The sequence below is a fragment of the Brassica napus genome, chromosome A6 (genome assembly GCF_020379485.1).
Source record: "Brassica napus cultivar Da-Ae chromosome A6, Da-Ae, whole genome shotgun sequence".
NCBI classification, from domain to species: Eukaryota; Viridiplantae; Streptophyta; class Magnoliopsida; order Brassicales; family Brassicaceae; genus Brassica; species Brassica napus.
Window position 1 is genome coordinate 3,400,677 of NC_063439.1, and position 11,710 is coordinate 3,412,386.

At 38.7% G+C, this 11,710-nt stretch overlaps 5 protein-coding genes across 5 annotated transcripts; 4 read left to right on the forward strand and 1 right to left on the reverse strand.

The window, feature by feature from the left end:
• Positions 1–405: 405 nt before the first annotated feature.
• Positions 406–3,552, forward strand: LOC106346310 (putative GPI-anchor transamidase). Its single transcript, XM_013785597.3, has 10 exons — positions 406–780; positions 878–919; positions 994–1,138; positions 1,251–1,480; positions 1,600–1,657; positions 1,910–1,987; positions 2,079–2,167; positions 2,349–2,430; positions 2,709–2,897; positions 3,096–3,552. Exons 1-10 carry the CDS (start codon positions 665–667, stop codon positions 3,231–3,233), a joined length of 1,167 nt encoding a protein of 388 aa, XP_013641051.2. The 5' UTR covers positions 406–664; the 3' UTR covers positions 3,234–3,552.
• A 503-nt stretch (positions 3,553–4,055) lies between these two features.
• On the forward strand, positions 4,056–7,324 carry LOC106346308. Its single transcript, XM_022720594.2, has 5 exons — positions 4,056–4,257; positions 4,288–5,402; positions 5,496–5,795; positions 6,101–6,192; positions 6,337–7,324. Exons 2-5 carry the CDS (start codon positions 4,488–4,490, stop codon positions 7,211–7,213), a joined length of 2,184 nt encoding a protein of 727 aa, XP_022576315.2. The 5' UTR covers positions 4,056–4,257; positions 4,288–4,487; the 3' UTR covers positions 7,214–7,324.
• Positions 7,325–7,329: 5 nt separating this feature from the next.
• Positions 7,330–8,208, forward strand: LOC106346309 (PRA1 family protein E-like). The gene has a single exon (XM_013785596.3). The coding sequence runs from the start codon at positions 7,330–7,332 to the stop codon at positions 7,975–7,977; it is 648 nt and encodes a 215-aa protein (XP_013641050.2). The 3' UTR covers positions 7,978–8,208.
• LOC106349732 (probable prefoldin subunit 4) lies at positions 8,189–9,464 on the reverse strand. The gene is made up of 3 exons (XM_022720595.2): positions 9,316–9,464; positions 9,125–9,241; positions 8,189–8,588 (listed from the first exon to the last, which is right to left on the reverse strand). Exons 1-3 carry the CDS (start codon positions 9,325–9,327, stop codon positions 8,328–8,330), a joined length of 390 nt encoding a protein of 129 aa, XP_022576316.2. The 5' UTR covers positions 9,328–9,464; the 3' UTR covers positions 8,189–8,327.
• A 596-nt stretch (positions 9,465–10,060) lies between these two features.
• BNAA06G05110D lies at positions 10,061–11,624 on the forward strand. The gene has a single exon (XM_048782072.1). It carries the CDS (start codon positions 10,554–10,556, stop codon positions 11,103–11,105), a length of 552 nt encoding a protein of 183 aa, XP_048638029.1. The 5' UTR covers positions 10,061–10,553; the 3' UTR covers positions 11,106–11,624.
• Positions 11,625–11,710: the final 86 nt, after the last annotated feature.

Sequence of the window (11,710 nt, forward strand, 5' to 3'; positions counted from 1 at the left end):
CTAAATCTGGATCCGGATATTACAATTTTTAGAAAGATATCCGGCACCCGGATATCTAAAAACTTCGGATCCGGATAAAGATGATAAAATTATGGATCCTCCAAATAAGGATCCAGATACCTTAAATTATCCAGATACCCGATCCGTAAGCCTATCTCTCTCTATTTTTTTTTCTCAAAATTTAATTTTTCATTTCTTTTTTGTTATTCGGCAAATAAAATCTAAAAGTATAAAATATCTAGTTCACTACAGTGGAAAACAATTTCAAATCAAACCACTGAATTTTAAAACTAGTTATGTAAATCTTAGCTAACAATAAAAATTAGAAATATGATGTTCAACTATAAATTATTAAATAACACAAGATCTTAGCAATGTATTGATCATTAATAAGAAAATTAGTTTGAAAATTATAATGATCCAATAACACAGCACATGACTAAATCATTTAAATTTTTTTTTTTCTTTTAAATTTCCCCATCGTCTTCTTTTCCGTTCCCGTCCACGCGTCACTGTCACCACCGCCGGCGAAACTGAGCTTCTGACCGGGGTTTCATCGCCGACTTCTCTCTTTCGACAGATCCTCGCCATCTGAGAGTCAGATTCGAAAAAAACTCACTATCGATTCCCAATTCCGTTTTCAGATCTTATTTAGAAAAAAAAAATGAAGAATCTTACACTCGTCGTAATGCTTCTATGCTACTCGTTCGCCTCCTCCTCCGGAGATACGACGATTCACACTAACAATTGGGCCGTCTTGGTCTGCACTTCTCGATTCTGGTCAAATTCTCTCTCACAAAATTGGATTTAATTAATATTCTTCTCACAATACTATAACTAACTCTGATCTGTTGCTGTGATTTGCTATCTTGCTCAGGTTTAACTACCGCCACATGGCAAACACACTCTCCCTCTACAGGTGAGATAGCTCAAGTCTTTTTTTTTTAACTCTTTCACACATTCTATTTCTTCTATTTACTTGGGTGTTTACAGGACTGTAAAGAGACTTGGCATACCTGATGAGAGAATCATCCTAATGCTCGCTGATGACATGGCATGTAACTCTAGAAATCAATACCCTGCTCAAGTCTTCAACAATGAGAATCACCAGATTAACCTCTACGGTGATAACGTTGAGGTAACTTTGCTGGCTGCAAAAGGGTAGTGAATGTTCTTTCTCTTGAGTAGTAGTAGGTGTTGTGTGTTAGCTGCACATTATCATTGAACTGCTATATCGTTTTTTAAATCAGGTGGATTATCGTGGCTATGAGGTGACGGTTGAGAATTTCTTGAGGGTTTTGACTGGGCGTCATGAGAATGCTGTTCCTAGGTCGAAGCGTCTTCTTAGTGATGAAGGTAGCCATATTCTACTCTACATGACTGGCCATGGTGGTGATGAGTTTCTCAAGTTTCAAGATGCTGAAGAGCTTCAGAGTCACGATTTAGCTGATGCTGTCAAACAAATGAAAGAGAAGCGTAGGTATGTTTCATGTGTTCTTAATGTGGCTTTTCCATGGGCCATATTATCTTTGTGGAACAATTATTAGTCATTGTTGTCTCATCTTACTTCTGGTGTATGACGTTATTCGGCTACTTCAGATTCAAGGAGCTTTTGATAATGGTTGATACTTGCCAAGCTGCCACCCTCTTTAACCAGGTACATCTTAGTCTCACTTTAGTTTCGTCTTTATGTTTCGAAGAAAGAACCTTCTCGTAAACCAACAGTTTGTTTAGTTTTGCTCTGCTTTTGGAGTTGAGATTTTGATATCCGTAATCCATCGTATCTTTACGGCTTATCCGGGGAGCTTGTTCTTAGCAGTTACTCCGGCTTATGTTTCATAGTGTACGAAAATTGACGACATCTAAACTATCATTTGGATTTTTCTCTTACGTTGTTAAACATTCTTAGCTTCAATCTCCTGGTGTTTTGGCCATTGGTAGCAGTCTTAAAGGAGAGAACTCATACTCTCATCACCTAGACTCGGATGTAAGTGCCTCTTACTATTTATGAAGGGAAAGTATATTTTCTCTTTTTATCACTGTATTGATCTCTACTTGTAATATTGTTTTTGCTTCAGATTGGTGTATCGGTCGTGGACCGGTTTACTTATTACACTCTTGCGTTCTTTGAGAGGCTCAATATCTATGACAATGCATCACTCAACAGGTACGATAAGTCAATGACTATGTAACTTTTGTCACCAAACATTCTTCTAACATTTCTTGTGCATGAGTTGTAATATTTTAACGAGAATGGTTCTCTCTGTATGTCTTACCTCTTAAAATTGATACGCCTTTGTAAGCTGAACCCTCTGATCTACAGTATCCGTTCACCTCCTGTTGTGCAGTTTGTTTAGGTCTTATGATCCGAGACAGCTAATGTCTACTGCCTACTACCGAACTGATCTTTACCAGCCACATCTGTCAGAGGTGAGGAAACGATTTCACAATGTCTCGTTTTAATTTTGAAGAGGAAGCTTAAATTACTATCTTCTCTTGTGACCAATAAAGACTTAAGTAACCTCAGTTTAAGGTGCTTGTTCTATAGGGGCTGAACAGTGTAGGTTTGTCCATAAGCTCATCATAACATGTTCAGATGTAGAACTTGCACCTTCTGGATAGATTTTCAGTTTTCGTTTTGATGAACTACATATGTGTTGAGATGATTAATTTACTCATTCTTCAAGTTCACTTATTATGGGATTTAGGTACCGGTCACGAATTTCTTCGGTTCAGTTATGGAGACGGTTCATACTGATTCAGCTTACCATGCCTTCTCGAATAGAATCTCCAATAGCAAGATCAAATCCGATACGCCATTTAATCAGCTTTCCGAGCAAGATGTTAAAGAAGATCTTCGGAATACACACAACCAAAACGATGAGTTGAAAACTGAGGTTATTGTCTATACTCCTCCCTTCTCTGATTTTATCACAAGTAGAGCTGTGCAAAATATCCAAACTTTGGAGTAATTTCTTACATAAAGGAAATCTTCTTATAACCAAATCATGAGTTTGAGCTGGGCTAGGCTGTTGAGCATGATTGACATATTCGCTTACTGGCTTGAGATCCACATGTTATTTTTGTTGTTGCAGAAGCAAAAATGCCCATACTCAGAAATGCGAGCAGACCTCCACGAGAAACTGAAGAAGATTGAAAATGTGGATACAATGGTTAACCTCAGCATAGCGGTGATGATACTCGTTGTAATGGTGTCATCATCTTTGTTATGATTATCAACATCATCATCTCCTACTTCAGTTAATCTCCCCTGTATGATCGTAACAGTTGCAGTTTGACATCATTGTACTACTTCAAATTTCCTCGATAGCAAATAACCGCACATGCTGACATCAAATTTTTAACTTCTGTTGTTGTTGTTAACTCTTGATGCAGAGGTTCGTTACCATTACAAATGTTAGCCACATCTGCTGCAGATTAGTTGACTTTTTGACAGAGTTTACAAGAATATAATTATTTACGCAGTTGTAATTCTTAAAATTTCATCATTTTATATTATTGTTAATTAAAGAACCACGTTTACATTAGTCATTAACTGATGTTAGGGCATCTCCAACCCCACTCTATTTTTCACTCTAAAATAGAGTTTAGAGTAAAAATGCTCCAATGGTACTCTATTTTCCACTCTATAATAGAGTAAAAAATGGGTTTACTCTATATATAGAGTAAGTTGTTTTTTGTTTGTTCATCACTCTATTTTTCACTCTAAAATAGAGTACCATTGAAATATATCACAACTCTATTATAGAGTCACTCTATTTTAGAGTAAAAAATAGAGTGAACCATTGGAGATGGTCTTAACCTGCAGATATTTCCACTTAACTACTTCAATTATTGGATTTTTAACATTTACTAAGCTGAATTTATTTTGACCGTGTATATCATTAGAGAGAGTAATGATAGAAACATGATACAAACATTTATGATTATGAATTCCATAAACTTGGGGAAATATGTAATAACGAATTTATGGTTAAATAAAAGTGTGTATTGACTTTAAAAAAAAGAGGATATATAAGAAGATCCACATAAGCAAGAAGGCAACAAAATGAATCTCACACCTATCCATCTTTTTCTCCTATCTATCTCCTGAATCTGAGTCTGACTCTCTACTTGCTTCTTTTAATTACTCTCATTCTTAAAAACCAAAGAGAATGGGCACACAACAACAAGACAACCGTCTCAACATTATTTTCACATTCCTCTTGCTTCTCAAAACCTACCTGTACTCTCTCCCTCTCTCTCTCTCTCTCTCTCTCTCTCTCTCTCTCTCTCTCTCACTCACTCACTCATATGTTTCTTTAATTTTTTAATATTTAATTTCTTGAGCTTTGTTGTATACCTTCTCCCCTCTCACCATTAATATTAATTAGTTTGTCTCTTAGAGCTTTGCAAATTGTAAATCACCTGGGGACTCTCGCTCTGAGATCTGACTCCTTCTGGAATCTCTAGATCCGTCGTCGGTGATGGCGAATCTAGTCCCCGGCGTCCTCCTCAAGCTCCTCCAGCACATGAACACCGACGTCAAAATCGCCGGAGAACACAGGTCCTCCCTCTTACAAGTAATCAGCATCGTCCCGGCTCTAGCCGGAGGCGAGCTGTTCCCGAACCAGGGCTTCTACCTCAAAGTCTCCGACTCCTCACACGCCACCTACGTCTCCCTCCCCGACGAGCACGACGATTTGATTCTCTCCGATAAGCTCCAATTAGGTCAGTTCATCCACGTGGACAGAGTCGAATCCTCTTCCCCCGTCCCGATCCTCCGCGGCGTTAGGCCCGTTCCCGGTAGGCATCCTTGTCTCGGCACTCCCGAGGATATCGTAGCTGCCGATGCCTTAGGCTTCCTTAGTGATGATAACAAGAATGCTAAGGCTAAGGCTAAGGCGGTTACTAGTGAGGTTGAGAGAAATAGAGTGAGTGTTAGTGTTTCTAAGGATGAAGCTTCTGAGAAGAGTAAGAAGGCTTTGGTACGAGCCAAGTCTGCGAAGACGAGTTTGGTTTTGGATGTGAAGAAGGAAGCGTTGGGGAAGGTGAAGGTGAAGACTTCTTCTTCGTCTGGTTCGAAGTCGATACCTTCTTCTCCCACGAGCTGTTACTCGCTGCCTACTTCGTTTGCGAAGTTTGCGAATGGTGTTAAGCAGCATCAGCAGCAGCATGTGAAGAAGACGGTGTTGTCGGAGAGAGGGAGGTCTCCGCTTAGAGTGGAGAGTCCGAGCGTTGGGAAGAAGCTTCCGATGATCAAGAACTTCGTGCAGGGGATTGAGTTTGGAGCTAAGGCGTTGAGGAAGAGCTGGGAAGGGAATTTGGATATTAGGAGTTCTGATAGGGAGAGATTGAAGCTTGCTAAACGTGACTCAACCCCTGATTCTAGGAGCTTAACTGTAAGATTTTATCTGCAACTTAATGAAATGTTATTAGTTATTTACTCCATTTTCTGTTTTCTGAATATTAGTTTGTGTTATCTTGGTTTCTAGGGTCCACGGAAGAGCACATCTAGTGAGAAGTTGCCAAGCAAACAGGAGAGGGCTAATGTATTTGCAAAATCATCCAAGGAGCAGAGTAAGACTCAGTCAACCAAGAAAGTCGAGACAGCAGGAGTAGTTGATACCAAAGAGAAAACGAGTAAGCCTAAATCTACATCCGTTGGCAAGAAATCTACTACAGAGAATGGGTTGCCTGGGAATTTGGTTAAAGTCCCTGTTAATAGTAAAAGATTAGCATCTGCCACTGTCCAGTGGGGTGCACTCCCTTCATCTCTTTCAAGGCTAGGACAGGTATGAGCTTAAATGTTCTTGGATCCTCATATCATATGTGCTTTGCCTTTAAAGCATTCCTAGTAGTTAGGACAATTTCTTATTTAAATCGACCAGTTTATACATTATTTCATCCAAATTCCAGTTCTGTAAGTAAAATATGGACTGTAGAGGATCTAAATATTTTTTAGCTGTTGTATGGTTTATCTTTTACTTGAACCTATAGAACCTTTCAGTATACCATATGTATCTTATATCGTAGTCTTTAGCATCGTAGACAAGCTTATTAATTAGCTCATTGCTGATAATGGTATCAATATTTTCAGGAAGTCTTGAGGCATAGAGATGCTGCTCAAGTTGTTGCAATAGAGGCCATGCAAGAAGCCTCTGCTTCCGAGAGCTTACTTCAATGCCTCATGTACGTAAATCTCTAACAAAAGATATTCATTAATTCGAGCGTTGGATGTTTGAGGGACAATATCCATATATGTTTTTTATCTCTGAACTTAGTTTTCACTGCCTTAATTGTCTCCTAACTGTGTTCTGTTTCTTCATTTTGTAGTATGTACAATGATCTTATGTCAGCGGCGAAGGAAGATGATCCATTGCCAGTCGTTGAGCAGTTCTTGAAGCTTCATTCCGGTCTGAAGAACGTTCAAATAACAACCGAATCACTGTCTAAATTAATTTCTTCAACTTCTTCCCCAGAAAATGAAGAAAACAAATCTGAGGAAGCTATAAAAATGGCTTCAGAAAAGCAGAAACTAGCAGCCTCTTGGGTCCAAGCTGCGTTAGTCACTAACTTATCACCCTTCTCTGTCTACTCCACCAAACCAACCAAATCTTCTGCATCCAAGAGCAAACCCGTGATCATACTCGAGACTCCCGGCAGTAACTCGACCAATAAACCCCGTGGAAACGTCCAAACCCGGCCAACGATTGGTTCCAAACTCGTGGCGCAAGGCATGATACGTAAACACAGGGAGAACAGTAGCAGCCAAAAGGCCAACACGTTAGCAGCAGCAGGCTCAGAGTCTCCACCGCTAAACTGGGTGAAAGGGAATGGTCTGAACGAGGCAAACGATCTAGCGGAGAAGCTGCAAACGGTATCTCAAGATTGGTTCTTGGGATTCGTAGAGAGGTTCTTGGACGCAGATGTCGTGGAGACATCTTCGAACCTGTCTGATAACGGACAGATAGCTGGGATGCTGTCTCAGCTGAAGAGTGTGAATGATTGGTTAGACGAGATTGGTTCGAAAGAAGATGACGAAGGGCTGCAAGAAGTGTCAAAGGAAACGATTGATAGATTACGGAAGAAGATATACGAGTATCTTCTCACACATGTGGAGTCAGCAGCTGCAGCACTTGGTGGTAGTGGTAATGGTGGTGGTGTCTCTTCTCCTAGACCCAAACCAATCGAAACCAAATCAAAGAGATGATGGTTTAAATGTTATACTCCGATTTGTTTAATGCTATTTTTGTAATTAATTAAACTTACAAGGTCCTAAAAGAAAATTCAATAACTTTAAAATAGCAAGTCCGTGTTCATTTGTTGATGACTCTCAAACAGATCTCTCCAATGAATCAAAAGCCTCCTCCTCCTCCGCCGTACGGTTACGGCGGAGGACCTTCTTCCTCCTCCTCTTCCAACACAACAATCGGGACGTTGAGTGCACGCGCCAAACAAACGACGCAATCAGTGATCGCCACGCTTCGTCCATGGCGAATGCTTCTGGATCTGTCCGCGCTCTCTCTCCCTCACAGTTACAACGAAGCCATGGCGAACCTGAGGCACAACCTCTCTTACTTCCGTGCGAACTACGCGCTCGCCGTCCTCGGCGTCGTTTTCCTCGGCCTCGTTTACCACCCGATCTCTATGGTGGCGTTTATCGTCGTCTTCATCGGGTGGATCCTCTTCTACTTCTCCCGCGACGGCAACGATCCGATTGTGGTATCCGGGAGAGAAGTCGATGACCGGATCGTGCTGGGGCTACTTAGCGTGGTGACGGTTTTGGCGTTGGTTTATACAGATGTAGGCGAGAACGTGCTGGTTTCGCTGATCGTTGGTTTGCTCTTCGTCGGAGCTCACGCCGCGGTTCGTAATACCGGTGATTTGTTTCTTGATGAAGAATCTGCTCGCGAGGGTGGATTAGTCTCTGCCGGTTCGGTTAACCGGGGACCGGGAAGTTATACCCCAATTTGAGTTACCGGTTTAGTTACATTTCTAGCGGTTCGCTTGAAAGCTGGGCTTTGTTTTTGAAATCCCCCAAGATTCCTTTGTATTTGTATTTGTGTGTGTTTTTTATATATGGTTTGAACTTGTGTAAGACTTCTGGGAAATTTTGGTGTTATAGAATTTGAAAATGGCTTTTGTATTGGTGAATTGCAAACTCTTGGCTAAAAGTCGAATGAAATTTCAATAAATTTCTGGTGATTGATAGATTTAATAATGCAAATGAAAATGTATATCGTTGTACAAAAACCAATATGTTTCGACACTCGGTAACACAGAGAGTATTGGAGAAAGAAACGCAAGTTGGTTGAAAGCCCCTTTCAATCTTCTTCAAGGTTGATAGAATCCTTGAACTTAGCATACAACACCTTCTTAAGCTCAGCCATTTGTGAGACGAGTGATTGCTTCTCTTGCTCGAGCTTCTCAAGGGTTTTGCAGGTGGCCTCTTTCATCTCTTCAATCCTCGTTTCCACCTCGTCCTTGGGCAGATGAGCAAAGACTTCTCCTATTTGAAACCGCACCATCTCCTCATCAGCAAGGATCAGCTCGTTCCCCGCATCTTCTAGATTATCACACTTTTCCTGCGTATATCATAAGGGATCAAGCTAGATGCAGAAAACAACGCTGTTTGTATATAAGGGCATCTCCAATGGAACACTATAATTTTCTCTATATTTGACATTAAAATAAAGTAACACTATAATTTTATTCTATATTTCACTCTAAAATAGAGTAAGTCTATCATAGAGTGAACTGTTGGAGCAAATTCAACTCTATAATAGAATTACTCTATTTTTCTATTTTAAAGTGAAATATAGAGTAAATTTTAGTGTGCCATTGAAGATGGTCTAACAAAACGCATCGCAACCCAAAGACAGGGAAGAAAGCAATTTCAGACACTGAATCTTAACTACCAGAGTTCTATGAAAGGACATAACTGAGTTTCTGATATGTCAACACAATTACAATAGCTAACTAAACTAACTTGTATTGGATTGTAAAGATTTGAATCCTAATTACAGATGGATTTGACATAATCTCTAAGTTGAAAACACCTAGAAATGAAATCGAAATCAAAACGTTTTGGAGGATTAGATGATAGGGAGGGAGTGAGTACCTTGGCGAATTTGATTTCGTCTTCGAGCTCATGGAATCGATTATTGAAGCGGCTGAAGGTATTAATGTTCTGCTGGTCCTGCCACGTCACCTCCATCTCAGATCCACTACTCTTTCCCTGCACATTATCATTCACACACAGCAATTGAGAATCAGAAAATTTTTAACTTAAAAATTTGAGAGTTTCTTTACTTGATGCTGCATTTTCCTTCGTTTCTCTCGACGATTGAAGTTTTTTTTTTTTAATTTTTTTTCCTCTATTTTGGTTGTGGGATTCACAAAATTGACAAGGGCAACCTCAAGCGACCGCAGTGTGTGTGTTCTTTTGTCGTTGTAATAAAGGGCAACAAGCCCAATACAGAGTGAATTTGAAGCCCAAGTACTAAGCCCAATTAGTTGAGCCCAGATAGTCCATTCTTCCTAATTTTCCTATTCTCTATTTCTTGTAATATATTTTTTTTTTGTCAAAGATTACTCTATTCTATACTACATTTTTTTTATAATTGTGATTTGTGAGTTTCTTCTTATTTTTCTCGTACGTGTTTGATGATATATAGAGAATTGCGTGGAATAATAGGTAAGATAACATTTTTATCAGTTGAAATGAAATCTATACTGTTTAAAGAATCCACCCTATTGCAAAAAAATAGATTTAAGCACGTTGATTTTGCAAATAAAAAATGCCAAACGTGTAGGTTTTAGTTAGTAAAGCATATATTACGAAAGGTCATTTTGACTTTTTTGCATAAATTAAGGAATTTATTTGAGAAAATCATTTTTATTTATCATTAATGCATTAACAAAATTTTTTGTCTCCGACTAATACATTAGAGTAGTGAAGTTAAAATTCAAATATTGTTTACAAATTTGTATTGAAAATGTAAAGCTATACTTTTTGTGAAACAAAATTAAAATGGTCGAATAACACTCTTTAAGAAATGAAATGGTAATATATATTTATCAAACATAAAAGCAATTAATATACATAAATATTAACTCTTTTGTAGGCTAACAATAAAGTGTATATAGAGAGCATAACGTTTAAAATGAAGTGTGCAAACCTAAATCAAGAAAGGGTTGGTTATTCCAACAAAAACCATGCAAGTTTGTTACTGAATCATCACAAGAACAAAACTGTTCCAGTGTCTGCCCAGGCATTTTAACAGAAACACAACTTTTAAAAAACAAATTAATTAAAAAACATGCGGTAGAAACTCCAACCAAAACCTCTTTTTATTACCCTCTGCTTTCTACTATTCTACCATATAATTTTCACAAGAAAATCTTCTCCCCAGGCATATATAAGGAAGAAAGATATCTGAGGTTAATTTTCAAAAATCCTTTGAAATCAATCATTCTATAGATTGATATTTTGTATCAGCGCCATAATTAACCAAAACGTTAGAGATCATAACAAAAAGAGCGAGAAAATGGTGAGGGTTGGTGAAGCATTGAGTGTATCAACCTCATCGTGTTCATCTCTCTACGATAGTGAAGTCGAAGAGCTTCAAAAGATGCCACTAGAACCACCGAAGAAGCCCAAGAAACGTCTCTCGAAGCAACTCTCGATGCTGGAGACCAAAAGAGACATAGCATGGGAGCGTCACCGTCGCCAGATGCTCCATCACCTCCAGAGGAAACAAATAAACGAAGGAGGTGATATTGACTTAACGGACGAGGACTTGAGTGAGCTCAAAGGTTCCATTGAGTTAGGGTTTGGTTTTAACGAGGAGCAAGGTCAACAGCTTACGACCACGTTGCCTGCGTTAGACCTTTACTTCGCTGTGACACGTCAGATATCGCCGGTATCAACACCAGGAAGCAGTGGATCTTCGTCCTCTCGACTTACTTCTCTTGGAGACCCTTCCTCCTCTTTTGGTAGTCCTATAAGCGACTCATCAGATGGATTGAAACTTTTATCTCCAGGTAACTATTTTTCCCATGTTTTTTTATACTTTCTAAACAAGTGTTGGAATGAATGATATTAATTTATAAAAGTAAATTTTCAGGAGATAATCCCCAGCAGGTTAAAACAAGGCTGAGGCATTGGGCACAAGCTGTGGCATGTTCTGTGATACAACATAATTAAGCAGACATTTAGAGATGGATTTTTACAGAATGGGACATGAATGAGACTATGCAAAATTTGGTTGAGGCAAAGGAAGTGGTGTGACAGAGAAGGGTACATTTATTGAAGTTTCAAACTAAAAGAAGAAATGAGAAAGATGCATGTTATTATTCTCCAACTTTTATTTTCAGCATAGAAAGATATTAGGTTTTTGTTTATCTTCCTTTTCCATCTTCACTCTTTTCTTTTTTAATTTATCTTTAGTAAATTTGTCCTCTATCAAACTTCTTTTCTAATGTCAAATACAAATGTGCTTCCTTATTTTAGGCGAGAAATAAGAGTTTTAATCCAGAAAAGATGATAATATCTTATTATTTTACAATCTTGAAGTTCTTTATTTAGCTTTTTAGTCATACAAACCAATATTCAAAACACAGTAGGAGATATAGGTATTGTAGAAGATTATGTTTAGGCGGATACCTAAACCAATTTCTTGAACACCTAAACTGATTTTTAGAT

Coding starts and splice junctions, on each gene's coding strand:
- LOC106346310 (XM_013785597.3), top strand. CDS start 665: ATGAAGAATCTTACACTCGTCGTAATGCTTCTATGCTACTCGTTCGCC. Junction 781..877: donor GTCTGCACTTCTCGATTCTG/GTCAAATTCTCT, acceptor TATCTTGCTCAG/GTTTAACTACCGCCACATGG. Junction 2,898..3,095: donor ACGATGAGTTGAAAACTGAG/GTTATTGTCTAT, acceptor TTGTTGTTGCAG/AAGCAAAAATGCCCATACTC.
- LOC106346308 (XM_022720594.2), top strand. CDS start 4,488: ATGGCGAATCTAGTCCCCGGCGTCCTCCTCAAGCTCCTCCAGCACATG. Junction 5,796..6,100: donor CTCTTTCAAGGCTAGGACAG/GTATGAGCTTAA, acceptor CAATATTTTCAG/GAAGTCTTGAGGCATAGAGA. Junction 6,193..6,336: donor AGCTTACTTCAATGCCTCAT/GTACGTAAATCT, acceptor TTCATTTTGTAG/TATGTACAATGATCTTATGT.
- LOC106346309 (XM_013785596.3), top strand. CDS start 7,330: ATGACTCTCAAACAGATCTCTCCAATGAATCAAAAGCCTCCTCCTCCT.
- LOC106349732 (XM_022720595.2), bottom strand. Junction 8,589..9,124: donor ACGAAATCAAATTCGCCAAG/GTACTCACTCCC, acceptor TGATATACGCAG/GAAAAGTGTGATAATCTAGA.
- BNAA06G05110D (XM_048782072.1), top strand. CDS start 10,554: ATGGTGAGGGTTGGTGAAGCATTGAGTGTATCAACCTCATCGTGTTCA.